The sequence below is a fragment of the Myripristis murdjan genome, chromosome 19 (assembly GCF_902150065.1).
Source record: "Myripristis murdjan chromosome 19, fMyrMur1.1, whole genome shotgun sequence".
Lineage (NCBI taxonomy): Eukaryota > Metazoa > Chordata > Actinopteri > Holocentriformes > Holocentridae > Myripristis > Myripristis murdjan.
This window is the reverse complement of record NC_043998.1, coordinates 20693122-20720874: the sequence shown is the minus strand read 5'-3', so window position 1 is coordinate 20720874 and position 27753 is coordinate 20693122. Positions and strand designations below refer to the sequence as shown.

The following is a 27753-nucleotide window of genomic DNA, read 5'->3' as shown; positions in this document are numbered from 1 at the left end:
AACAGCAAAATCACGTCAAATCCATATTTGTACCTATGGTTCACTTGCTTGTTACAAACACATTTTACAGTTGGTAAAAGTTTGTTGACGTATGGAACACTTGACTGTCTTTTGACTACCAGTCAAGTTGCAAATGCTGGCTTGGCCAAACTGCCATCATGTTAAAATTTTGACAATAAACCTTTTTCACAGCAGCCATTTGACATGAAATAGCAGGTAAACACGGGTGTTGCTAATGGCATCAACTAAGATTACATTCCATTTAAGTGTGGCAGAAGCTTTTCAACAAACTGGACACAATGTATGGAGACCATTTGTGGAATGGAAGCTAGCAGAACACCAGGCATAAGAACAGCACACAAGTGGTGCGTATGTGCTGCAGAGATCAAACGTAAAAATAGAGCAGTCTTCTAGGAAATGACCCTAGCTTTGGTGACCCTTTTGTTGACAAAGTTGAAATTTCACAGCACTGTGCTGGATCCAAAAACTGAAGACACAATAGAATAAAAGATACATTCCACGGCACATCTGCTCTGCAAACGGTCTGCATACTTTATGTGTTCAATGCAGCCAAGGCATTAGACATGAATGGAATCGAACCTTCATTAATAGAATTGGTAACACCTGTGTTTACCCTGCTTTTTCATGGAAAAGTGGCTGCCGTGAGAAGGGTCAACCATCTTATGTGAATGCTTAAAGTTATATTAATTGTCACAGCAACACTAACAAATTATTATTTGAGAGCTCAAATGCAAGTTGCATGTAGAACATATGACTTGGGAACCAATTTTGTACCTCATTTCCATTTGTTCCTGATCAGAATTTAAAAAAAAAAAAAAATCTATGTCACATGTATGGGAAAAAAATCAGCATTGGGACATGTTCAGCTGCAGTGTGAACATAGCCTTTGGGTGTTACATATTATGACAGCTTGGTGCTGGGGTGAACTGAGCTTAGCTGCGGTGGGCTGAAGGTGGGCTGTGGGTTGATTGACATGGGATACAGGCCGTGGTGAAGCAGTTCCCCATATGAAGTAGCAGCCGCTACTGGGTGTTGGTACATGTGAGTAGGACTGGCGGCTGCCTGAGCCAATAGCTGCCTCTGCATCATGAAGGAATGGATGGCAAAGGGCGGGACCAAAGGGGAAAGGACGGCTGCCGACTGGTTCTTCAAGTACTGGAGTGGGTGGTGGGGGTGGGAGTGTGAGGAAGGGGGGTACCCTGTGGTGAGAGAGGTCCTCAGGGTGTCCCTGCACAAGTCTGGAACCTGAGAGAGTGCGAAGGCCCCTGCCGGGTAGAGGGCCGTGGGGTAGATGTGAGGAGTAGTTGGGGTAGGGAGAAGGGGAAATGGGGCGGCTGTGCTGCCCTTCGGCCCACCCACATTGCCTTCTACAAAGCTGCTGCCGATGTGCACGTGCGCGGTGTGCATGGCGTCTGTAACCACCACTGGCGCTGATTTCATGATAGCTGACGCTCGTGCTGAGTCATCATCCAGCTCCTCGGGCGTGCGGGTCTTTCTGGGAGGTGACGAAGAAATGACAGCATCCTTCAGATTGAGCACAGACAATGAGGATGAGGACAAAGAGGAGGCATGCATGGGCGTGACGGCTCTTATCTTCCTCTCGGAGGTGCCGTTTTCCAGCTCCTCAAGGGGTCGTTTAAGAGGACGTGCAGCGCAGATGTTCTGAGGTGTGACCTTTGACCCCAAGATGGGTCTGACAGCATGGTTTGGGTCATCTATTTTATTGTAAAGTTCAGGTACCTCCGTTCTTTCTCTCTCTCCTCCCATTTCTCCTCCTTGTCCCTCTACCCTTATTCTGTCACTCACTTGACTGTTTACTGTTTTCTCAGTGACTCTAGGATGGGAGTCAGCCACTGTATCCTGTCTAGGAGTGTGTGTGCGGGTAGGAGTGTGAGCACGAACGAGAGCCGGAGTGTGTGCAGTAGATACAGTCATAGGTGGCACTCGGCATGCTCTGGGTTGATAGGCAGTGCCATGGGCCCTGTGGCCGTTCTGGAACACCGGCGGCGATGTTGCATCATTTGGCAAGTGGGTGCTCTCCTTATGCATCATGGGCTGTGGCAGGGGATGGGAGGAGGAGGCATGGGGATGTGGTTTGAGAGAAGAGGACTTGGGGAGACTCAGATCTGTGGGTTGATCATCAGTTGGTGCTGTTCTTGGATGATTGCTGTTGTTGGATTTGTCCTGCAAATGAATGTTTGTGGAGTAGGTTTGCTCATGGTGGGCAACAACAGGAAGAAAACTTGCAGAACTCTCAGTGTCTTTTGGCAGGCTTAATCTTTGTTGATGGCATCGTTTTGATTCATCATTGGACAACTCATTACTGAAGCTTGAGCCATGGTGCTGCTGATGCCGCTTATAATGCTGTTGTGATTCTGCGCCTACTGCTAACTCTGTAGGAAAGCTTTTTTGTTGATGTTTTGATTCCATATGATCTACCTCAGTTGGACCTTGGACCAGTTTCTGCTCAGGCCCTTGTCCTTTGCCTTGGCTTGGATGGCTCTCCACTTTCCTGTACAGACTCTGGAGGTGTGAAGAAGGGGAGTAGAGATCACTAATGAAGCCGGGAGGAGTCCTGCTAGGTCGTGGCATCTCTGGAGCAAGCATTGGGGGTGAGGGACGCTGTTGGTATGGTTCTTCTGGATAGGAGTGGGAATTAGAAAGGTGAAGTGAAGCAGGTAAGTGATGTTCATGGGAACGTGTGGGAGATGGTGCTCTCTCTTCTCTCTCTATCCCTCTGTCTCTCTGTACTCCATCATACCTCTCGTCCATCCCCCGCAACTTGAAGCTCTGAGCATGCTGGATCACAGAGGGACGGTTAAGCACGGCCACCGATGAATCCATGGCGGTGACAGGCTGCCCCACAGGCTCTTCATTGATGCCATTGGTTAAACTTGAGCTGATGAGCGGTGGGGGTGGACCGAAGGAGGAAGGGAAGTGGTTATGATTGGGTACTCCGGTCCCACTGACCTGTGATAGCAGCTTTTTCTTAGCAAGGGGAGACATAATCTGTGGGTTGACCCTTGGGGGGTAGAGGATAGATGTGAAGCCCAGATAGGTTTCCTCTCTCCTGGGTAGGTTGGCTCTTTCGCTGGGAGGATCTGGTACTGTTGGAGACTGCAGGGATCTCAGTTTCAGAGTGGGTGAAATCATCCCAACATGGCACTGGTCCTTTACTGCTGCCTGATCCTGCTGCCATATGTCCATGGCTGGGTGGGAGTGGTTTAAAACCTTTGGAGTACCAAATGGCAACACGCTCTCATTTGTCACTGCTGGAGTTGGCAAGTACGAGGGCTCACACCCACTGCTCCTCCTCTTCCTCCTCTCCTTCTCCTCATTCAGAATGAGCTGGATTTCTTTCCCCTTTTCAGCATTCTCCTCTCCTGGGCTTTGTCTCTCTTGCTTAGTGTGTGGAAGCTGTGGGGGATCCAAACGGGTCATGAAGATCTGGGGTTCAGCATTCAGCCGAGAAACTTTATCCACTGACTCCTGCAAGAGGAAAAGGAAAGACAGAGGCAGAGATGAAGGAGAGAAAGAAAAGGAAAGATTGTTAGCAATTTGATTGGAAGAGTCCTGGGAGGTTCTACTTGTGCCATCAGCGTGCTCCAGGCGAGGGCTGGCCGAGGCAAGGGACAGCACAACACGTTACATAACGTGAGAAAGAAACTAGTTTAACTGACAAATTATACCTGTTAGAACCAAAATGCAAAACGCACAGATGTGAATTAAGGTTGAAAGAGATGATAAAGATCTTCATCCTATTGCGACATATATCAATTGTAAACAAAAAACATCCCCCTAAAATATTGTTCCAAATTAACTTAACTGTAGTGTAATACTACACTTAATTTTTTGTGTGCCTTATCATTTTGTAAAAAGGGATGTTACAGTGGCTATTACATTTTAAAATCTAACTCTTCTTTTTATCCATGCAGACTACAACCTGTAGAGTGTAATGCTGCCACTTGCACACTGAAAATTTAGAAATTTTATATTTGGACACCTGCCTTCCACTGTAAGGCAGCAAAGTCCAAAAACGTAAGTACTTTTTTGTATTAGCTGACATTTTAAAAGAAAAACCTGCACTGACAGTGAGAGCCCTGTTTTCTCTAAAGACACTGGTTAAAGACATTTACAGTGTTTTCTTTGCAAGTCCTTGTCAAAACTCAAATAAAATTCAAAAAAGCACTAAAGCCTACAGGAATAGCCTGTCAATTTGCAGCTGTACATCCAATGTGAATGTAATCTCTGAAATCATACTATCATGTTTTGAACTTCTGTGTATTACCTCATATATTATAGTGTTCTAATTGTTGGATGTATTCTGAAACATTAACCACAGATGGACACTACTTATTTGAAAGAGCACAATAAACAATAGTTAATGCATGGTTATGATTATTCATCTTCGGTGGTGGTTATGCTATTGACAAGTATATTTTTCAAAGCCAGTTCTTCCACACTAGAAGGCACTGAACTCTAGCAAAGTTAACTCCAAGAGAAAAATAGTCCTCTTGACTAAAAGGTTTTAGGAAAAGTAGAAAAAAAATCATATTTTACATCTCCAACATCATATAATACAAAGTCAGATGTTTGCACAAATATCACTGATGTTAATAACAGTTTTATTTTATTAGAAAACAGAGACTGTAAGACTCTATTCACTTCTCATTTTGGTCTGATTAGTAGTTGCACTATTTAAGTATAGCTAACATGACAAAAAGAAATACTTAAAATACTCTCCACGTTTGAATGTAGTGGACCTCCAGGCTACTATAAAAAGTAGTTCAACAAATAGTTCCTTGACATGAGGTGAAACCACCCTCAATCCCTGTTCATCCTAAGGGCTCCTGGGAAGATTTCTTTCATGACAAGGAGGGGTGACAAATGAGTGGAGAGGCCATAAGTAAGGATTAGATGGAGAAATATAAACAGAGAAATCTGCCAGAGAAGTCATAAATGTTCTCTGTCTGTCTGTCTCTCTCTTTCTCTCACCACTAGATGGAGTAGATAAGCTCTGGGTTCAGTAAGTGACACTGCACTCTGAACAAAAAGTGTTCTGTTAAGTACCAAAAAGTAGTTCTTTAGTCTTGTACCACAGCAGAATGTTTTATGGTGCTGTAAAGAACTCAAAGAATGTACGAAATTCTCAAAATTAGCATATCACAGTGTTCCTATCCCTAACCAAAGAACTGTTGAAAGGCCCTTTTCGTCCTTTTTCTGTGTATACATGACTGAAGGAATGACTCATCAGTCGTTATATACAGAACTGTAATGACTCAAAAATCCCTCTCTTGTTAAAATTAGAAACTGGTAAATTAGAAAAAAGAAAACAGTGTAGTCCTTAAAAAGCCTCTTTAATATTGCTTGTTTGAAGCATTTTGGGCATTCCTAAATGGTTCATTACAGCACCATAAAGAACCTCTTTTAAAGGGTGCTTTACAACATCATAAAGGGTTAGAAAAAAAGAGAGAGAAAAATATTAAGAGAATGAGAAGGAGGAGGCAAAAGAAAAAAGTGAGGAACGAAGACTGGGACATCTTCTGTTCCTCAGGAGTTTTTTTTTTTTTTTTCATGATGAAACATATTCTTTGAAGTTTGCCTCTTATTGACATTGAGTTCCCTTATCTTCAACTCTGAGAACCAGGGGCCAAGATGTGTAAACTTTTGAAATATTAATATTCACCTTGGGTTTGACAAGTCCCTACATCTTACTCCTGTTAAAAGGGCATAGCGCCTTAGAGAATTGCTAACTTAAGGATCACAGGCTTTAAACAGTGCTGGAGAACAACTCCCCCAACTTCATTATGCTTGTGCTCTATTTAACACACTCGATCATCTACATTGGATTTGACTAAGTTAGAAATTCCAGTGGTTCCTTCAGGCCTTACTATATATTAGTCGACCTCATTGCCTCAAATTGTCCATGTATCATGACCTTTAGACAAGATCAGGGGGTTCTTTAGCTTATTTGCCTGCTGCTTACCTACATATCATTATTTCTGCATGCTTTTATGTTTCTGGTTTTTCTAAATAAAAACAGGACAAAATGAAGTCGGGTTAGATCAAATTACAGATTCTGTTGTAAGAATCCACAATCTTTAAGCTTTTTGTTAACTTTCAGCACCTCTTGGATGCCCTTTCCCTCTGTGGTTATAATTTATTTAATTTAACTTTGGTAGAGAGTTGGGTTGTATAGTTACCAAGTGAGTCCACATGGTGGTGAAATATCCTCATTAGTTGCTCTGTGCTCCCTTTGGCTGATAATTTAAAAACTAAATTTGTGTTTCTCCATTTGCTTCCAGAGCAAAACAAGTCCAAAATAACACTTATAAAAGTAGAAGATGCCAACATAAAGGATAAGAAATCCCCGTGTGTGTAATTACACTTACTTGTGAAAGTATTATCAGGTCTTCTCGCCAGCGCGAGGCTACAATGCGTTAGTTTCCTGCAGCAGCTACCTACCAGAACGACTTTCCAATTCAAATAGGAAAATAACCAGAAAAGAGCCTTTTAGTTTAATTTAAAAATGGGTACGAGGACTTGCTGTTCTTTATATTGGTATAATTCACTTTGTTTGCATTTGTTTATGTTCTAAAAATGATATTTTGTGAGCTGTTTTGCTATCGAAGTGAATGGAGAGATAGAAATCCAGTATTGTGGATTAGCAGCCCAGGGCAGCACAGAGCAACTAATGAGGAGATTTCATTACCACGTGGACTCACTTGGTAACTATACAACCCAACTCTCTAACCCACACCCAGGGAACCAGCCAACCCAGGCCTCAGGTCAACACATGGGAAAGGGGTCTTTAGTATCTCAAGATTTTGCATTACATTTAAATATCAATATATAATTGTCAATTCAAAACTGATACCTTGGAATAATCATTGTTAACAAATATTTTGAATGTACCCCCTTGCTTCCAGTTGCAGGGAGGATGTAATTTATTTGGCGAAAGGTTCCCCTTTTGGGGAATAGGATAGGATAAAAAGGTGTGGTTTGTACTTTTACTCTCCAATTACCAGGAAGTGAACGTTTTAGCTTATTTGCTCTGGAGGAACAGCACCCTCTTGCTGTTTTGTGCCGTAAAGCAATCCAGCACATTTCCCCCAAGTCCTATCCCTTGTCACACAATTAATGTAAAATGCAGCGCTGATAAAGGCTGATAATTGTCCCAGCATTTGTTTTCTTTGTAAATAGTAATTGTACAATGTCTAAATGAATATGGTAATGATTTAATAATATTAAAATACAAAAAAACCCACCTTTAAAGTCAACAGTGATAGCAAAAATGACAATGGTGAGATTGGATTAATGCCCAGCTCTACGAGGACACAGGACACGAGGAAATATAATCTTTTGCTCAGATTCATTTAAATTCATGTCCGTTGACCTTGAAGGTCAGAATTTATAAGAAATATTTTACTGCAGTGTACACATTTTTTCCCCCTCAGTTAAATCTTTTATCCAAATACCAAATAGTGGCACTAGTGAGCCCTGCGCCCCAGGCTGAGGAGTTAGGAGTTATTGTGTAATGCGTGACCTCTGAACCCCAGTGACCTGTGAGGTCATCACTGGAAACTGGAGACCAGGGAGGGAGAAGAGTTATGGCTCTACTCAAATCTATGGATTTCACTGTTTTCACGCTGTGCTCCAAACCATTCTTCAGTTATTTTCTCAAGTTGTCTTTTCAAATAAACACCAAAATATTGCTTCTGTGTACTGCTATCTTTTCTCCTTGCCATCTTTTTCTTTCCAGCTTGAGTGACTACCAGAGGAGCGGCATTTTGCTTATGTCAAGAGTAATCCCTTTAATGTCTTTAATGTATGAAATTTCCACAATAAAAGTGTTCATTTTCTCTTTGGTCTGTGTGATGTACAATTAATTACATATCTGGAGAGAAAAGGGATTGGGGGGGGGTTATTCTTTCAAATTCCACCGCATACCAGACATATGAGATACAGTATGTATTTCTGAAAACACACATACACACACACACACACACACACACACAGAGACCCTTTTATTACAATGTGTCTTTGTCTCTCTCTCCACCACAGCCATGAACCCAGCAGTCATTTCAAGCATGCCGCAGAAAATGAATATGCCTCTCATATATTGTATCACTCCCAAATGTAACTGAGAAGAAAAAACAAGAATTGATACTTGACGGGGAAAAAACGTGAAATGTCCCTTTTCATCCGCTCGTCTGTAATCATTTGGTTATTCATGTGAAAATAATAACATCATTCTCATTCTTGGCATGGGGCGCCGGGGTTTCATCTCTCTCTCTCCCTCTCTTTCTCCCCTCCCTCCCTTTTCCCCATACTTCTCTCTTCATCTCCTTTTTTCTCTTTGGCCTCTCCATTTTTTTTTTTTTTTTTTTTCACTGCTCAACTGGAAAGGCATTTGCAAATCACGGCGGATTTATTGGTTTTCAGGGCGGATGAAAATAAGCCGGCGGCGGTTTATTTAGGAGGAGCTGAGTATGGCATCAATTCATGTCTCCATTACACAGAAATATAGTTATGGCTGGCTGCGGGATATGATGGCAAGTTATTTCCACAGAAACCGCTGCCTGGTTAAGCCCTCTCTTTAGGGAATCAAATCTGACTACACCAACAAATCTGCTAAAACACTGCAAATACAGAGATCTGAGGCAGCATAAAGGCTGAAACAGAGCTAATAAGATTTTCCTGTGGCTTTCCAAGGCAATTAGAGGGAGATGAGTTCACATGACTGCTAAAGTCTAAGGTGTTGGTTGTTGTTTTTTTTTTTTTTTTTCTTCCTCATGATAAATTTCTAGATTGTTGCTTCTCAGGTTTTTCTATGCTAATGAGGACTCCATAGAGAGTCACATCGGTTCATTTGATAATATTTTATCTGGAAGAAAAAAATGTAACCATCCACTGCTCAGCATTTTTTTTTTCAGGCGACAGGAAGTGTTTTCAGCCCCACAGCCCCAAATAATATTTTATTTAACATTTTACACATGTTTAATGACATGTTTGAGAACCCAATGATGATGTAGGGGATATGATGTAAGAGGAGGGAAAGCTAGGTTGTTCTGCGGCATTTAGCTAATTTAAATAATAATAATTATACTAGAAAAACAGATGCATGTGCATGAGGCTTTCAAGACGCATTATGGCTATATTCTTGTTCATTTCAATTTTGCTATAAGTTAGTAAATTTAAATTTTTACTTTGTTGCCTCAAGGCTACTTTTCAGGGCAATATCATGCTCAGTGCATAACAGGTAATTTTATTTAGCAGTACCACTGATAAATACTTTTTGAACATATTTTGGTTTTTAAACTGGTGTGGTTTGGTTCATAGCAAACAGCAAGACACTGCTACTGCTTCCTCCTCCACTCTCAACCGCTGTGATCATTTTGACTTGTTGCATATGCAGCATGTAGCTTAAAATGGATGCTTGATTTCATATTTTTTGCATGTCTTTTAAATATTTCAAATTTTATATGCTAACATAAGTTGTGTTGTGGTAAAAATGTAGCATTTAACTATGATAAATGAAATACTATTACGCTTGTATTTGAGTCTTTATATAGACGTGGACAGCAATAGCTGCTAGATGGTAGTAAGACGTTGTAAAATTACGTAGTGCTCCTTTAAAGGAGGCACTGCTTTCATCAACATACCTAGGAAGTTAAGTGTCAATAAGTACACAATGGTAATCTAAAACGTGTGCACATCCTCCTTTTGTTGTGAGAAAAACACAGAAATTTGACTTCATGTAACTGACTGATGGACTGACTGACCGATGCATTCTTATCCTGAACCTTTGTTGCCAAGGCGACATCCCTCTCAGGGTGTGGCTTCTGCGCCGGCTGCTTCAGCCCATTGGTGAGCTTGGTCTTGGGCGTGGGACCGCTGACATCACCGGGCGACTCTGCGCTGGAACCCGCCTCTTGCTTCCTGGGTTTGGTTTGGGGGAGGGGCTTGTCCTCCTCTCCTTTGGTGAACCTCTCGTAGGGCAGGATGAGCCTGGCAGAGGTCAGAGGACAAATCAGAGCAGGCGTTAGATTGCACGTATTTCATGCTTTCACATCAGATGGGAATAACAGAGAGCTTTAGTTTGATGATGTTTTCTGTGGACCTTTGTTGCTCTGCTCATTATTTCCCTAATTATTTCTCTTCCCTAATTATTAATCTCTGTTTTAATAAATTCTGCATCCATTTATTTATGATTTATTACTTATTTGGCATGGGCAGACACAGTGGACCTAAACCGACAACAGTTATCTGATGGCAGTGTGCTTATAGCTGGTGCGAATTTCCAACACCTGCCCCTAGACAGGCTTTTGTAAAAGTAAGAGATTAAAACAGTGAGATATTAAAAAAGAAAACAGAAGGTAAAATAAGTACAGCAAGATACAATAAAACACACATTCAGTCATAATATAGCTAAAGAAAATTAGAAAAAGACATTATTACTATTTACAATGGAAGAGCATTAAGGCCACACATGCATTCTTGATCAAAATCTTAAGACCAGTTGAGAAATTTCAAGAATTTACATTTTGCACTGTTGGATCTTAAGAAGGTTCTAAGTAGAGCTTCAAAATGCAAGAAGAAGAAATGGGAGTGAGATAAAGACATACCTGACAGAAAATGACACTGAATCCACATTATTGTGAAGATTTGGGCTTTTAAAGGCTGTGGTCTTAAACTTTTGATCAGCTGATGAACAGCCTATTTCAGTTTAATGGTTGTTTGCGATAAATTGCTTACTCAATTTTTTTTTTTTTTTTTTTTTTTTTTGTCTCACTCCCATTTCTTCTTTTTGCATTTTGAAGCTCTACTTAGAACCTTCTTAAGATCCACCAGTGCAAAATGTAAATTCTTGCAATTTCTCAACTGGTCTTAAGATTTTGATCAGGAGTGTATATTCTGAGATTCATCTCAGAATTCCCCATAAAAGGTCAGAATTGTGAGAAAAAAGTCAGAATTAATTCTGAGATTAAAGTTGGAAATCTGAGATTGAAGACAGAATTTTGATTTTTTCCTCACAATTCTGACTTTAATCTGAGAATTCTTCCTTTTTCATAAGAATTCCACAATTCATCTCAGAACTCAGGTTTGTTATTTTTGTGAGGCCCTCATCCTCTTCCGTAACACACAGTATTTTCCAGTTTATTCATTTCTGTATGCATTTTTGCACTTCCTTGACCATGTGACAGTTTAAATCAAAGTATGTCACCGTGTCCCCCGCCTCCCGTTGACCCATTAAGATCAGTGCACATTTGCCTTGCTCCCCCCCTCCATTATATTAGTACACTACTGGCTATAAAGACTGATTGGCGGGCTCTGTGCTGAATACACCATCCTGTTTGTTTGAATAGCAGCTGCTGCAGTGGGATGTAGTTTCACATGAACAGAGACGATGAGCGGTGCATCAAGAAAACAAAACAAAACAAAACAAAACAAAACAAAACAATCATCTTATTGCGGGAGGCAGTTTTCACATTTATCTGTAACAAGCCTTCCTCACTTTATTGCTAAGTCTCACTCTCATTCTCCCTTTACACACACACACACACACACACACACTGTTGCTGTGCCAGGGCATTGTTGAATGTGTTTGTAAAATGTAGGATAGGGTGCCTTCTATATAAAACAACAACTCTGACTTATTGTTATTAATATGATCATTCCTGTTACATTTTATTGAATATTCTGTTCAATGGCTACTGTAACTTTGCACACAGCTCTGAGCGGGGGAGGTGTGTGTGTGTTTGGCAAGTAGCCTATATACAATATGCATGTATACATTCATTAATGTGTCCAATGAGTACAGGATGGTTAGCATCTGATATGATGGATATGATGCACTCTGGTTGACTCTTTAGAATAGAATAGAATAGAATACACATGTACAATGAGATTAAGAGCAGCTCCTTCAGTGCAAACATAGAATAAAGAACAAAATAAAAAAGATAGATTTCCATATAAATAAATGTAAGTAACATAAGATAAGATAAGTAAAATAAGTTATATATACAGTATGAAGTTATATATACAGTATGAATTTTAAAAAATATTGCACAGCATGGACAGTGGTGATATTGTACATTTAAATAGTGTTTATCTTTTGTATATCTGATTCGGGATCATCTCAAACATGATCTCATTGGGCCAACTAACAGCCAGTCAATACTGATATAACTGGCACTTTTCACGGCCATTAATATATTGAAAAATACTGAATATCAGCACCAAATATCAGCTGTTGTTAGATTCAGGAAAAAAATACTGTATGATATAAACATAAACATAAAAATATAAATAACTACAATTCAACTCAATCAACAAGTAATCTGAAGCTATGTTTCTTTAAAAATACACAGCGAAACAAATTTCTTCGGGAAAAAAACAACAACAACAGCTACAAACCATTACAAAATAGCCCACCTAATGTGTATCATGTGTATTATTTGATATTAGTAAGCCTATTAATAAATGCAAAATTCTATCTATGTATGTATGTATATGTAGTGGAATTGGTACTGTACTTCAAAAACATGATCGATACTACAGTGACTGCGTACAGGAAGCCAGTCTGCTTCTCTAATCTCTAGGCTAGCACCAGCCCTAATTTTATGATATGATTTGTAATTTATGACAGCTTTATATGGCTATTGATTTTTTGTGTGATAATGTAAAGCATAATTACATTAACAGTCCATCATTATATTATAAGGGGTTGGTGTTTTTCATAATTTAGACATTAAAGTTGCCATAGAGTTCAGACTGACTTAGTGCTATCAAGCCCCTGTCTGCTGCGGTGTTGGGCTCAAAGTTCAATTTCTGGTCAATAACAGTGCTGAGACACTCCCTGACCTTTAATAACTGTCTGAAAATGATGTTCTTATAAAATCAATGACCACATCCTTTGTCTCTGCGATATTTAACCTTAGGAAGTGATCGGGACACCACTGCACGGTTCATCAACAGAGCTAAATCTAAACTTCAAATCCATCTGATATTTACGGCAGCTCTACGTACAGCTCTAGGACGAGCCTAAAAAAGGAGTTTTAGCGACCACAGTCACGATAAATTCACTTTCTTGTTTGCAATTCATTCATTGTTTTTTTTAGGTAACCCCAAAACATAGCACATGGTGTAAACTGTACAATTTGTTCATTTCATTCAAGGAGTATTTTTTAGAATCTCTTGAGATCAGGGAAATCCAGTGACATCCTCCTTAATGTGTGAAACCAATAAATGTGAAGCATTCTGAGATCCACTAAAAGATGAAATCCATGGGACATTTTGTGGGAGAAAATATCTTAAAATTGCTCAACTGCTAGACAACTGAGCAGTCAATTCATGGGCCAGCAGCTCAATTTTTGAACAAGACTGGACAAACTGCTCAGCGGCTTTATCAGACCAAACTGTTCTGATAAGTTTAAAAAAAACAAAAACAAAAGCAAAAACAAAACAAAAAAACAAACAAAAAAACAAAACAACTTTATTTATTCAAATAAAAAAGCTGTCCACATTTTCAAAAATCTCTTTGTAGACGTAATGATGCAAAAATGCATACGTCTTTGTGATCAAGGAAGCTGATGGTTTGTTGACCTCCCAGAGTTAGCTACAGATGGAACAGCAAATCTGGTTCAAACCATCTCAACAACATCCAGAACTGAAGATCCAAACAAGGCTGAGCTGTATTTTATGGACAGGGGAGGAGGTTGAGCTCCTCCTAAAAGTTGAATCTGCATTTTCAAATTGATCGTCTTCAACATTCACACAACAAAAGATTTTTTTTTCCAAACAAACAAACAAACAAACAAAAAAACACAGCCTACTCTGCCTATGATTGGCTCTAACCCAACAAAAATTCACGTACCAGCTACTCCTTACAGTCAGCTTTGACTGTGCTAGTCTCTCTGCTCCCTGTGTTTCTACGAGGTTGGGGCTCAACCCCTCCACACACACAAGCACACACATGCACACACACACACAAAGCACAATCAAGCAAGCAGTGATCACGAGTGGCGAGTGAAGAGAACATGTCGTAAATGGAGGGGAAAACATGAGCCGACAGGAGGAAGTGTCACCTTAAACAAGGCCTGCATGGCAGCAGAACATCTGGCCCACAAAGCTCAGCCACATAAATGACTGCACCTCAATCCAGTCTGTGTTTTTAGTCATCTGTCATTATCTACTGTCTACAAAACGTGTGTGTTGCCGCTGTGGCCTCCCTGCAGCGTCCTGTGCTAGCTCTCCTGCTTACAGGCTGAAAAACGAATGCTTTTATGTCACAGGAATGTTTATTTCTGCTATTAAAATTAACACCAAATTTATGTCACTTGGAGAATTTTTGGATACTTCTGACCGATTTCAAGCTGTGAGATGCTTGGTAAGTAAAGGCCCAGATTGATTTCATTCATGTAGAAGAACAGTCAAGGTGAGGTACTTGGTGGAGCTGATGGTACAACATTGGAGGAACTATTACATTTGTATGGCATAGCTAACAGGTCTATCACTGTATGGATATAGAATAACCCAAACTATCACTTTAAATGTAATAAACATTATAGTGAAATTCAGATGTTTGTTTTCCACTTTGAAACTTCACTTCAGACAGACAGAAATTTGACTTTGAAAGTAAACGGCAGCTCTGATGTGCAATCTCAAAATTAAAGCTCTTTAAAATGCCATGTAAAATTCATTTCGAGCCCAGTTCAGACTGGAATTAAAGGGAAACTACAAGGAAAATCCCACTTCAGACTGAGAGGAGACAATCTCAGCTCACATGTATTATTCAGAAAGTGTCTTGCCATTCGGATGTTTAATTTCGACAGAAACACTTTTAAGTGTTGTGTAAAGACCGTCCATGTTTCTGCTAGTGAGCTAATCTGCTCTGCTGGAGTTTGTTGTGGCAGTGTGAAAGTGATTCTTCCAAATTTTCTCAAGATAGCTGCCAACTTTAGAATCTTGGGAATGTTGGATTTTGTTGGTGAATCTGTGCATGTTAATTATTACAATATGAATCTGAAATGTTATGACATTCTTGGGAATTTATTACAATATCAACTGGTTAGCAGAAAGTGCTTGTTGGTGAATATTCCATACAAAGGATGATATATTAATGCATGTTCTTCTTTGTCCTCGTTTCCTCCTTCACTCATCTCTCTCTCTCGATGTGGTTTGGCTGTGGTCCAGCCCCATTTTGGACGGTGGCCCAGAGGGGACATTCATGTCCCGTTCTAATTATGCACACAGCTGCTAAAACTGAACACTAAACACTCACTTTCTTCTCTCTCTTTCTCTTCCTCTCATTGATCGGCCCCATCTTCTGTTTTTCATTCCTATACGTCACTTGGTCTCTTCTTCTTTTTAATGTACTTGATTTCTGCTCTTTTATTACAAGAAAAAAAGAAGAATTTGCATGCAATCACTGGTTTGTAATTTGTCTTGAGCTATGCAATGTGTGTATGTCTGCATGTGTGTTTGTGTGTCAGCACTCGTGTGTGTGTCTCAACACCTGATGGCAGACTTCATCTGACAAACATTTACCATTAACATAACAATAGCCAGTCTTACAAGACACACACACACACACACACACACACGCCTCTCACCTGCAGAGTGCTTGTGTAATTTACAGACCGGTTTAATTTTGTAATTGTAAATTGTGGCTGATGTATTTCTCAACAGCATGTTTGCCAAATGAGGAAAATGAACATGAAAAATGAATTGCAGATGAGGACGTCTGCCAGTAAACTGGCGTCACAAATACGGGAATGATGAGGAGAACCTCTCTCTCTCTCTCTCCCCGTGTCTTTTTTCTTTCTTTCTCTCTCAACATCTCCATATATGGACAAAACAGCCAGCTGCCCCCTTTCTTTCTCATCATATAATGAGACAGAAATAGAGAGAGAGGGGAGGGTAGGGCTGGGGGTATAAGACAGTTGTCCCGTCTGCAGGCCAGAGATTTTAAGGAGTTTGTGTTTTATTGTCACTTGCTGATATGCAAGTGATGCAATCTGAGTGATTACATATTTACTGTAGAATTGATTTACACTGGTTGTGTATGAGAAGTCTGTAACCTTAACTGACTCTCAAAACAAGTTTGCATGAGTACGTTCATTATCAGGGATGCAGGATTCAAGTCTGGTTTTCCCCGACGTGGACTTAACTTGACTTGCAGGGATGAAGACTTGCACTTGGACATTATTCGCCATCATTTACTTATGATTCTTATTCAAATAAACCTGAAAAACATTTTAAATGTAGACAAGAAAACCAAAGATTGTTTTCTGATCGGACTTAAAGTAAAATTGATATTTAGTAGAGTGCTGGGTCGTCCAGTTCCCTGCGTGTGTTATGAGTCCACATGGTAGTGAAATCGCCTCATTAGCTGCTCCTCTGAGCTACCAAGCCACAATACTGTAGTTTTATCTCTCCATTCACTTCCATAGTGCAGCAAAATAACACTTTCAGTGCATAAACAAACATGAACACTGTGGATTATGTCAATGTAAAAAATAAAAAGTCCCAGCTGCCATTTCTGAGGAAATAAAACTTCTCCTCTGTGGTTATCTTCTTATTTGAACTGTAAAGTAGGTCCCTCAGGTAGCGTATGTAGTAAACTCCTGCATAGTAACCTTGCACCAGAATAATACTTGCACAAATAACAGTAATTGCAAAAAAAATGGGTACCAAGACTTCTTGTTTGTTATATTGGTATATTCTGCTTTGTTTGTGTTTGTCTATGAGTGAAAAGTGTTATTTTGGGAGCTGTTTTGCTATGGAAGTGAATGGAGAGATAGAAATACAGCATTGGAGCACAAAGTAACTAATGAGGAGATTTCTCCACCATGTGGACACTGTAAATACAAAACAGCCAACAGACAAATGTAAAATGTAAAATGTAAACGTCTTCTAATCCTTTCCCAAAGCAAACAGTCAAAAACCACAATATCATATTTCCTCCCTTTTCTTCAGCCATTGGTTTCCGTTCATTCCACTACGATATGAAAATGAACTCTCAGAGACTTCAAACTTTCTTCACACCATGAAGTCCTCCACATTAGTTTTCCTAAAAGCAGTAGCGATGTTGTGTTGTGATGACTTGACATTGGGTCCCTCCACCCGGAAAATAGCCCCAGGGAAATGTTTACTTTAAACAGCCAATTATCAGATCTGTGGTTTATGAATATTGACGACTCTGTTCGCCACAGAGGCAGAACATTATGAAGTGGCTGTTTCAAACAAAACACAACAGAGAGTGTCTATGTTTTGTTGGTGTTCTTTCAGAGGCTTTTCCATCCTGACAAAAATAAACACTGAATAATCCCACATTTTTGGCATGAGAACTGTCAAATTTAAAGATATTGAATATCAGCACAAAATGCCTGGTATGAGCAGCTTACAATCCAAAAATATCAGTATCAGCCTTCGAAAACCTGTATTGACTGAATACTTTTAACAGCCATTGTATCTACCTGTCTGTCCACTTCCCAGTTTGGTAACCATCTGTCAATCTGCCTGTCTAGCTGTCAGTAAGGCAGTGTCTCTGCGATTATGTAGTTTCTCTCAGAGTCAGCTGAACAGCGGATTCCTGATGTCAAAAAAGTCCTCAGTCTTAGAAAGACTGAAACTCTTGATAGACTCAGATAGTTAGAAAACTGGTGAAAAAGAATGGCGTTAAGAGAGTGAAGAGTAGAACACATTTATCAAGATGAACATGTTGTGGATTATTACTTTGAGAAAATGCAGCTAAATCAAGGCATAAAAAGGGCTACTGAAATACACAGTGAAGCTTCATTGCAGGGAAAAGATAGTATTGCTACAAAATCAGGAAAACCAGGTATAAAATTTTCAAAATGGGTGAACTATACCTTTAGGCCTAAAAGTGACCTTTGTCCTAATGAGGTCAAATAAATAGCCATCATAAGTGACTATTTACTTACTTGTGAGCATAAGCAGCTAAAAATACACACACACACACACACACACACACACACACACACACACACACACACACACACACACACACACACACACACAAAGAATAAGCCTTTGAGACTGCACATTACCTCATTCCCTCCACTGGGTGAAACCCCCCATTAACTCCCAGTTGCCAAGTTAAATGATTAAAATTGTTGAACAATAATAATCAGTGTGAGAGAGCGCTGTGTTCTGGTGCTCACACAGCGCTCCAAAAATATTTCTCTTTTCTCTCTGCAAACAGTTTTTTTTTTTTTTTTTTTAATTGGAGGGATAGATTTGGCTGTAAATGAAGGCTGAATTCCTCCGTAATGATTTTAAAGACGATGAATTATGCTTTGTCTGAGCCAAGTGCCTCGCGACAATTACTCAATTTTCAACGCACACACACACACACACACACACACACACATACACACACACACTTTTTTTCTCTCACTCTGCCCTCCATCCCCCCTCTTGTAAACTGTCTCTCTCTCTCTCTCTCTGTCTTTGCTGGCATCCCAAAGTGTCGTCCTCCCCTCATCACTCGCAGTAACAACATGTTAAAACAAGCCTTTTGTGAAACAATGTGCACATAATAACCAAGACTGGCTTTTAACCGGCTGAAACGCTTCTGCTGTTAAGCCGAGCTCCGTCAAACAAGCTCCAAATCTGCAAACAAGAACTGAACTGACCTGGGGAAAGTGATACGAGTGTTTCAATAGAACTACAAAAGCGAAAGCAAAAATATAATCTCTTGGCCTTGGCCTTTGTGAAAAATCCTGCATGCAGGGTTTGACTGATTAATTGATTTACTGACATTTTGGGCCAGTATCTGCCTTTCTTTGAATACTGGATATCAGCGTGTCCATCTCTTCCCTCTCTCTCCAATATGAGAGGGGTTATTCTCCACACATGATTTTGTAAACCTGAGAAAATTAAACTCGACTTTTTTCAAAGACATGGCCAAAAATTTGAAGAGCAATTTAACAAGAAATGACCTGAATGACAAGACGATGGGCTGAAATTTAGCAAAATGTTGGGGGAAAATTACAAGAAAATTATTACAAAATCAGCCCAAATAAAGAAATCCACAAGTCATAAAAAGAAAAAAAATACTGAGAAATTTAATTGAAAAAATTGAACCCATATTGAAATTTAAAAGACAAAAACAATTTATACAAAGACAAAAAACTTGCGGTTCGCCAACTGGGTGTGGCCAGGTGGATTTTGCAAGTTCGGCATGCCGTGCGCGGTGGCGCAAGTACTCTGCCGTCCCTCCTACCAGCGCATGGGAGGAGAGAAGGCGTGGAGTGGGTTTGACACAGCCGATTCACTTTAAACCAATCAAATGAGCCCCTGTCCTTGCCTTTAACATGCGCTGTGCGAAGGCGTAATGAACGTTTACACAATTGACATGGAGGTCGACTGCCACAGGCGAGGCGGAGCCCAGGAGACCGGCGCGGAGCGGAGACCAGCGCGCAGTGCGGACACGTCACCAAAACCTCACAGGCAGGCTTCCGGAATGTCAGGCACATTATCAATGCAATAAATACCGACAAAAACCACCATTCAATGCTACGATCACAATCAGCACATAAATTTATCTCCATATCGACTGTCCCGTCACAACTGATGTCAGATCAAAGGAGACTGGCACCGTTTGTGCTGATTGTGAGGTTTTGGTGACGTGTGCGCACTGCCCGCCTGTCAGCCAAACTTCCACTGCACCGGCTCCGCTCCGCCTTGCGCTGAAAGTAGACGTGGTTTCAGATGGCGAGCTTTTGGCGCACCTCGGTGAAACCTTTTGGCACGAAACTGTCACTGCGCCAAGCCGAATCTGTCGACACCTCCCCCTGCTGCAACTCCACTCCCATCTCAGCACACGTTGGTCTGCCAAACTACCAAACTGTGCGCCCCTCGGGTTGCGCTGGTCCAAACTAGCTCTGCGCCACCCTGCACTGCGCCGGGAAACTAGAGCCCCATGTCTCATCATTTTCTTTGTCTGTTTATTGAGAACAGAGTTACTCTAGTATCAGTTTTCTGGTTTATTTTTTGCATAGCATTTTTCAGATATTGATATTGAAATTATAAGCCAGGATGACTAAGACAGTTCTGCCAGCAGCACACCTCAGTGAAACAAACGGCTCGTATATGAGTAAGAACAAAACTGACGTGGAGGAAATGAGCGGGGTATTTACAGTGTGTCCAGGAATGAAAATAGCTTTGGGTGCTCTTCATTTAACACCCTGAGCGGTTAAATAGTCTCGGTGGAGAGTGAAATCACCTGTGAAATCCCCTCACTGCTCTGCCTGATAATTACAAATCTTAAAACTGATTAGCACTTCTTGCTGCCACCTTCAGTGGTGCCTTTTCAGTGGGAGAAGTTGAAGAAATAAGTAGGGAACCTTTTCCAATCGTTGAGATTTTATTGATATAAGTTCTGTTTGGCAGAAGGAATGTATAATTTAGAGAGGGAGCGGACTGTAATGACTTGAGAAAATGTCCTGTTATATGCATTTGGTGTTAATGCTTGCTGGTGACCAGGGAAACCTTAATAGCCACATTCTGGCATGGGGTTTGACATGACACTTTCTCCTAAATCCAGGCTTTGCAGTTGCGTCACAAAGCTCCTAGTAACCAGAGTTTGTCTCACCATAAAAGTCCACTGAGGAATTAGCTTGGGGAAACTATGAAACTTTGATATTTTTGGCGTGTAAATAGTTTAATGTGAAAATACTGAATATCAGCAGGGGATATCGGCGCCATCAGCCATCAAAAACCATCAAAAACCATCACTCAATGCCTGTATTTGTACTTTTCAAACACAAACACAGTGTAAAACTCTTCATACACACAAAACATTATATTGTGGTCCTTGCTTTAAAAAAGCTGCAGTGTGCTGTCCTGCAGATGCTTTACTCCTTTCCTTTGTCAGTGTCATGCTCATGTTCTGAAGGAACCACATCTTACATTTCTATCTAAATTGTCTAAGCCAGACATGGTTCAGACCTCTTTAACTCTGATTCACCATTGAATTTCCCCTTAAAGGGATAGTTCACTCATTTTGAAAAGTGTGATTTTATTTCACTCCCCCCAGCTGTTCTGTAGCACAATAGTGGTGCTCTCTTCCTCTCATTGTTACTGAGTGCTGGATACTGGCTGGATGCTCCAAATGCTAACTGTTAGCCTCCTGCCATTGAAGTGGACTTCCCCCCAGCTAACATTTTGAAAAATACTCGCCTTAATCCACTCAAATGGTTAAATAAACAAAGTTTGAGATTGATGATGTATAGGAGAATTTTTACAGCCTGACTTGGTGTAAAAAAAAAAGAAAATGACGGTAGAACTATGTTACAGTGTGGTTTAAGCTCTCTATGCTGGACCTAAATTGCAACAGTGGCTGGCAGGTACCTGAAAGGTTCATGAAATGTGGAGGAAGTGGAGGAAAAGAAGAGGAAGACACTAGCCAAGAAGCTACTCACAAAATAGCTAGTCTAATGTTGCTACATTAATAGGGCCCTATAAAATCCGTTTTATTTTTTCCCAAATTCTGTTTTTTCCGTTTTAATTTTTGGGAATTCCGTTTTTTACCTTTTACTCTTATTTTACTACCAAAAAAGAGTGTGTTTTTAATGTTAATGACTAAAATGCACACAAATGAAATAGAAATTACCTTAAATTAATTGAGGTAACAAATAAACAATACTTTATTTATTTAACAATTACGTTGTTATAGCAATAAAAGGTGAAAATGATTATGTTATTAATGATTGAACAATATGTTAAATTATTATTTGTTGATTTGTATTTGTAAAATGTAAATTACTTATCAAACAGACCTAACAATTCAACTACCATTGAATGAGTAGTAGTATGCATGTGATAACACAGACTGAAAAATAAGCCGAAGTGATACCTCTTCTCTGAATAGACAAGCTAAGCCAGTGTGCTGCTATTAGCCAGTGAAAATAGAGCGGAGTGGCAACTCTTCGCTTTGTTACACAATCTATGTCAGTGCGCTGCTGTAGTCTGGAAAGTTTCTTTGCCTTTTGGACTGGTACGGTGCCGGTGCAGCTGTTGTAATTTTTTTCTTGGTGGTGCAGGTGCAGGTGAAACCACTGGAGGGGTTGTGCCACCCAGATTTGCTTCCCTCCATGTAATTTTCCCCAGACATACGTTCATATTCCACACAAAAACAGCATTTCATTGAAATTATGTCAAATTCCGCGATATTCCGTGTTAAAAATAGATTCCTTTTTATTTGGCTAATTCCACGATTCCGTCCACGATTCCGTGATCGTGGAAATTATAGGGCCCTACATTAATGTAGAAAAGAAACGACAGCAAACTTAAGCGATCTACACCAGGCTCTGCGCTGGCTGCTGCTGCTGCTCTGCTGTGGAGTGATACAGGAAGTACAGAGGTAACCGGATCTTTCTGGATGTTGATAACAAGGAAAAATAAAGTTATAAAGATGAATTTAAACAAAACTATCATCTGTGTGCACACCTCATACTACATAACTGTGTGTGCATTTTAGTTCAGTAAGTGACACTGTGACAAAGTTCGGCGGGTTTGAACAAAGTTCGGCCACGTAGCATCCATTTGTAATGACAAACCCACTGATAGGACTGGTGGAGTTAAAGAGATTAAAGTCATGGCCCCTTATCAGAAATTCTACTCTATTCTTTGTCCCTTAACATCTTTTATTTACAGGACTCACTTTTCCAGGGGGACTCTGGCTGGAGTGAGAGAACGAGGGAATGATTTGACGGATATTGAGCTGCGCTGTAAAGATAATCCTCTTCAAACATAAAATGAAGCCATGGCAGTAATGCTTGTAGCACAGAAGAGTGTTGGCAACAGTTCCTCTAACCTCCATCTCGTTCTCTCTCTCTCTCTTTTTTTTTTTTTTTAAATCTTGCTCGCTCTGCTTGTTTGTCTCTCCCTCTGTAACAATGCATATGCAAATTCTCCGGGATAAACCAATTAGATCAATCAAAAACCCAATTAGTTTTCTGTGTGATCATCACAAGCCTATGTTTTCACCTGAATGATAATAACCGCACCAACACACACGCACATACACAAACACACACACACGCACACACACACAAAACAAGCAACAATGTCACAGTAAAATCAAGGACTGACTGATTATCAGCTTGTTTTATCAGCTAATAAACACTAAACAAAGAATAGATTCATAATCCCCCTCCCTGTCAAGGTTATGGGTGGAATTTTCTTTTAATAAGCTGTTATAATAACAAGAAAATCCCCATGCATTTATTGCAGTTGAAGTAAAATGATTGTTATTGTCCAATGCACACCTGCTTGTAGCTGGGTGGGGTTAAGGGGGCACATGATTTGAGATATTTATGTTAGGTGCTGGTATTTTTTGGACTGAAACATTTTGTACCAATAATCTTTGAGGATTCTACACTGTCATTTTATCTGAGCAGAAATGATAAATCAGTGCCTTCAGATTCTAATTATTTTGGTTTATGTAGGTGGTTGTTTGCCTTCATGACTGCGTACCGTCAGCTTTATTTGCCATTTTATCAATGGCAGTAACCGGCTGTCGACGCTGACGGTAGAAATGTGCCGGTGATCATTATCATCATTACCATCAGAAGTATGTCTTTTCCGATGCCTCCACAGTATCTCCAGTGCCTCTTACAGTGAAAACATGTTTTTGTGAGATCAAAGGTTTTAGATTTGGTTTGGCTTACAGTAAATTATTCATTAAGCCCTTGTAATTATTCTATAACTACCGGCAGGCTAAACTATAATATTCCTTTCATTTCCAGTGGTGTTTTGAAGGATAATCTGAGAGTTGACCTTATTCACATGGTGGCCTCTCTGAACAGCTGGGGTGGTAAATTCTACCCAGAAGACCAGCAAATATAGAAAATTGTTCCTTCAACACATCCTGTTAAGAGAGGACTTTAGATAGACTGAACAGATATACTATCAAATCAGCTCAGGGACACTAACCAGGGCTGCGTTTGAAACTGCTCCCACACATGTGGATGTGGTGAACGTGTTGTTTTGCAGCACAAACCCAGGCGTGAATGCGGTGCAAAATGATGATAGTAGGCCCTGTTGCAAATTGTTCGCATCTTTAAACAATTTTAGCATGTAACTAAAGTACACAGCACTACACTATTTAAATCACGAATCAGTTTTCTGTGTCATTTCACGCTGTTGCCCTCCACACTGAGTTGTGGTGACAGTAAGCATTCAAGTAATATATGACTTTTAGCAGTAACAAAGAAATATAAACTATTAACTAACAGGATTTTGGTAATATTATTAGAATGATTATGTAAAATAATGTAATATAGAGAGTGGATACCTGACCGGAGTCTGTTGTGACCAGTTAGGACCTTTGGGACCTGTTGGGACCCATCAGAGCCTGATGGGTCGGGCCAGGTTTGGACAAAAATTTAGAAATCATGTTTTGGTTTGGGTCATGTCGGTGTTATTTTAGTGAGACTCTAGTGTAAAATAAAGAAAAATGATGGACCTACTGTCTGTTCTGGGCAACTTCCTTTATAGTGCTGGAGTTAACATGATGACACTGAAAGCAACACGGAGGCTATTTCAGGTGGAAAATGTAACCTAGCAATGGAGGACAAGCAAAATCTCAGTTTGGGTTTGGACACTAAAAAAAAAAAAAGCCTCTCGGGTTCGGGTTGGGCTCGGTTACGATGCTCCCGTCTCGGACAGAAATATGCGGCCTCATCCGCACTCTAACATAACGTAAACTCTAATGTAAAGAATTCATCCACAACACCATTTCTGCCAGTATACCACCCGAAAAACATCCCGTGAAGAGTTCCCTGTTGCTGGAGGAGAGGCTTTCACGTGTCAGGGTACCAACACCTGGTGGCACGCTGCCACAGGGTTTTTAGAGCTGTGAAAACCCTGGCATTTAAAACGTACTTTTTTTTTGGGAAAGGTCATGAAAAGAGGAGACTGTTGGATTTATGGTGCAAGAGTAATTTAATTTTAAAAATATCAACTGCCGGTGGAGTAAATCTAAATTAAATTAAGAATTGCGAAATGATAAATGTTTGTTAAGATGTGCGTCTTGGTAAATGACAGCATCCTGGGTTACACACACAGATAGCCTAAGGTGTCTTCAAGTGCAGTTTTCTGTTCTGCACTTGCAAAGTGTCTTTCATCATTTACTAACATGAGCCATGATTTTGTGAAATCTTTGTCTTTGTAGCAAATACCTGGATGTCCTTAAGAATAAATGTAAAAACAAAAAAACAGCTTTTTATTTACCAAAGAACTGTCGGTTGTTATCACGTCCATTAAACAGAGCCAGCTTCAGTCAGGTGTTTTTTGCATTGTTCATAGCCATTAGTAATAAGCCCTTATTAAGTCCTCAAGAGGAATGAAGAGCTGACGCAAGCCGTGGAGGACAGCTGCACACTGTACACACACACACACACACACACACACTGACACAAACACACATGCACACCCAGACATACACACAGATCATTAAATATCTCACAGCCAATAAAAAGCTGTCAGTGCCTCTTCGGGTGGAAGGATGGGTTCTGTGAAGCGTGGCCTGATGTACTGTGTGTGTGTGTGTGTGTGTGTGTGTGTGTTTGTGTAAGTGTGTACTTTAGTTGCTAATAGTAACACTGAGGGTGGAGGAGCAAGCCAGACTGAGGAAAATCAATAGCACTCCTGAGGAATTAAACTCCATTTTGCTTCCGTCTCTGTTTTTTCTTCCATATTTGTCTCTTGGCCTCTGTCTTTCTTTTTTTTCTTTTTTCTGGTAATTTTTGATCAGAAACATCATCAAAAGCTTGTTTTTATAATGGCAAGGGGTTGAATGTTCCCATCAGTTTCTTCCTGTTTGTAGCAGGCGGTGGTTTTCTAACCCTTCTTCCAGCACGCAGACAGAATAGATGTTTCACATTTACGTTATGTAATTGCGTAGTGATTTTCAAGGAGGGTAACATCCACAGTATCCGGATATTCCTTCAACTGTCGAGTAAATTTGTAAACAAACTTTTGAAATGCTAATTGGCCGCATGCCTGTTATCTGGAATGAAGTGAAAAAGGCTCAGCAATCACAACGGAGACAGTTTAGTGTCAGTGACAGTCACATTAGGATGCTTTTCCGCTTTGACAAGAATACAGTTCTTGTCAGAGCGGAAAAGTGGAAATAATATCACATTTAATATAATGTTAAACTAAAATATAAAATATCAGCAGCTTCAAATAAAAAATAGTGGTATCAGCCTTCCAAAATCTAGATTGGTTGAACCTGAGTGGATCTGGTGTAAAACGGATGACAAGTCGATTTGAATTCCACCTCGGCCGTATCCACTGATTCCTGCTAATTGAAACCGACAGTGTTGTGCTTCCTCCGCCCCGATTTCCCAGTTAAACCGCTGAACCTCATCATGATTGGCACTGTGCCTGTGATGAACTCATCTCGGGGGAGCGGAGATATTTGAATTTCAATATTTTATTATTTGAATGAGGTGGCGGGGTCGCCGCAAATAGAGTTTCAAATGTTATCAAGAGACAGATAAGAGGGAGACACTGAGAAGACAAATGAAAATACCTTCATCACGTAACTGATGGTTTTCCTTTTTCCTTTTTTTGTCTATCTCATTGGCAGTTCAGTGTCAGTAATGTCATTGGAGTCACTGCCAAAAACTGATCTTTTAAACTGGCTTGTGAAAAAATGTGAAAAAATGTGCATCTAGATACACTGGGCTTCATGTGGCCACACTGACTCAGACAGCCTGTATCAGTACAAAGCTGCAAGTGAACTGCAGTCAAATCTATGTGGCACTAAATGTACATAGTGATATGACATGGCATTTTATTTTTGGCATCAAATAACTGCCGTTTTTGCTTTCACATTGTGTGCGTTTGTTTCCTGTTTTCTCTCCCTCTACACCGTCTCTCTCTCTCTTTCTTTCCTTCTCAGAGAATGTGAAGGGTCACATCAGGTCACATGACCCCTGCTCCCCCCTGCTGAAGGAAAACAAGCGCTCATCCCATATTCTCCTTTCTTTCCTCCTCTGTTTCCCCCAAGAAATTTGAGTTTCATAGCTTTTATGCTCAATGTGCCGAACAGCAGTGCATCAAACAGGTAGAACCACGAATCCAGAGACGCCATGGAGTCACTCGCAGCTTCAAACATAAAGGGTATCATCAAAATGTTCGTCTACACCACACTTCCTCTGCACGGTCAAATTCTGGTGTCCCCTTCTCTCTCTCCCTCTCTCTCTCTTTTTCCTGTGAATGGATTTCGAAAGTCTATCAGGATTTCTTCTGGCGACAAACAGCAGAATCATAGCATTAGTAGGATCAAAATATAAAGGTTCACACTGTTGAACTGTATTGTATCGCATCGTGACAGGGCTCAGTCAAATCATATTGATCTGTTGGCTACTTCAAATGTATCTAGATGTGTCGTATGATTGTACATGTACTGAAATGCGTATCAAATTGCTCTCGCTAGGTGAGATACACACCCCTAATAATTATGCTACATATTTCAATGCGCTACTTAGGACAGCAACAAGTTTGATTTTGTTGGCATTTGGCCTTTTTTTCTTTGGGGAAGTGGACAGACAGAAGGGAAAGATTAGAGGAAAGAGGTGATCACATGTGACTCAAGTTCTGGATGGATTCAAACCCAGGAGGCCCCACTGGCGTTTGAAGACTCTCCCAATCTTCCCCACAACATCGGCATTGCAATCAGTAACT

General features: G+C 40.3%; 1 protein-coding gene across 1 annotated transcript in view; it reads right to left on the bottom strand.

Moving 5' to 3' along the window:
- Positions 1 to 864: 864 nt before the first annotated feature.
- arid5b (AT-rich interaction domain 5B) overlaps positions 865 to 27753 on the bottom strand; it is a 139578-nt gene continuing 112689 nt past the window's right edge. Inside the window, exons 9-10 of the mRNA XM_030077084.1 lie at positions 9807 to 10032; positions 865 to 3510 (exon numbers count right to left, since the gene is read on the bottom strand). Coding sequence (XP_029932944.1) covers positions 922 to 3510; positions 9807 to 10032 — 2815 coding nt within the window. The 3' untranslated portion in view covers positions 865 to 921. The remainder of the gene's footprint in view (positions 3511 to 9806; positions 10033 to 27753) is intronic.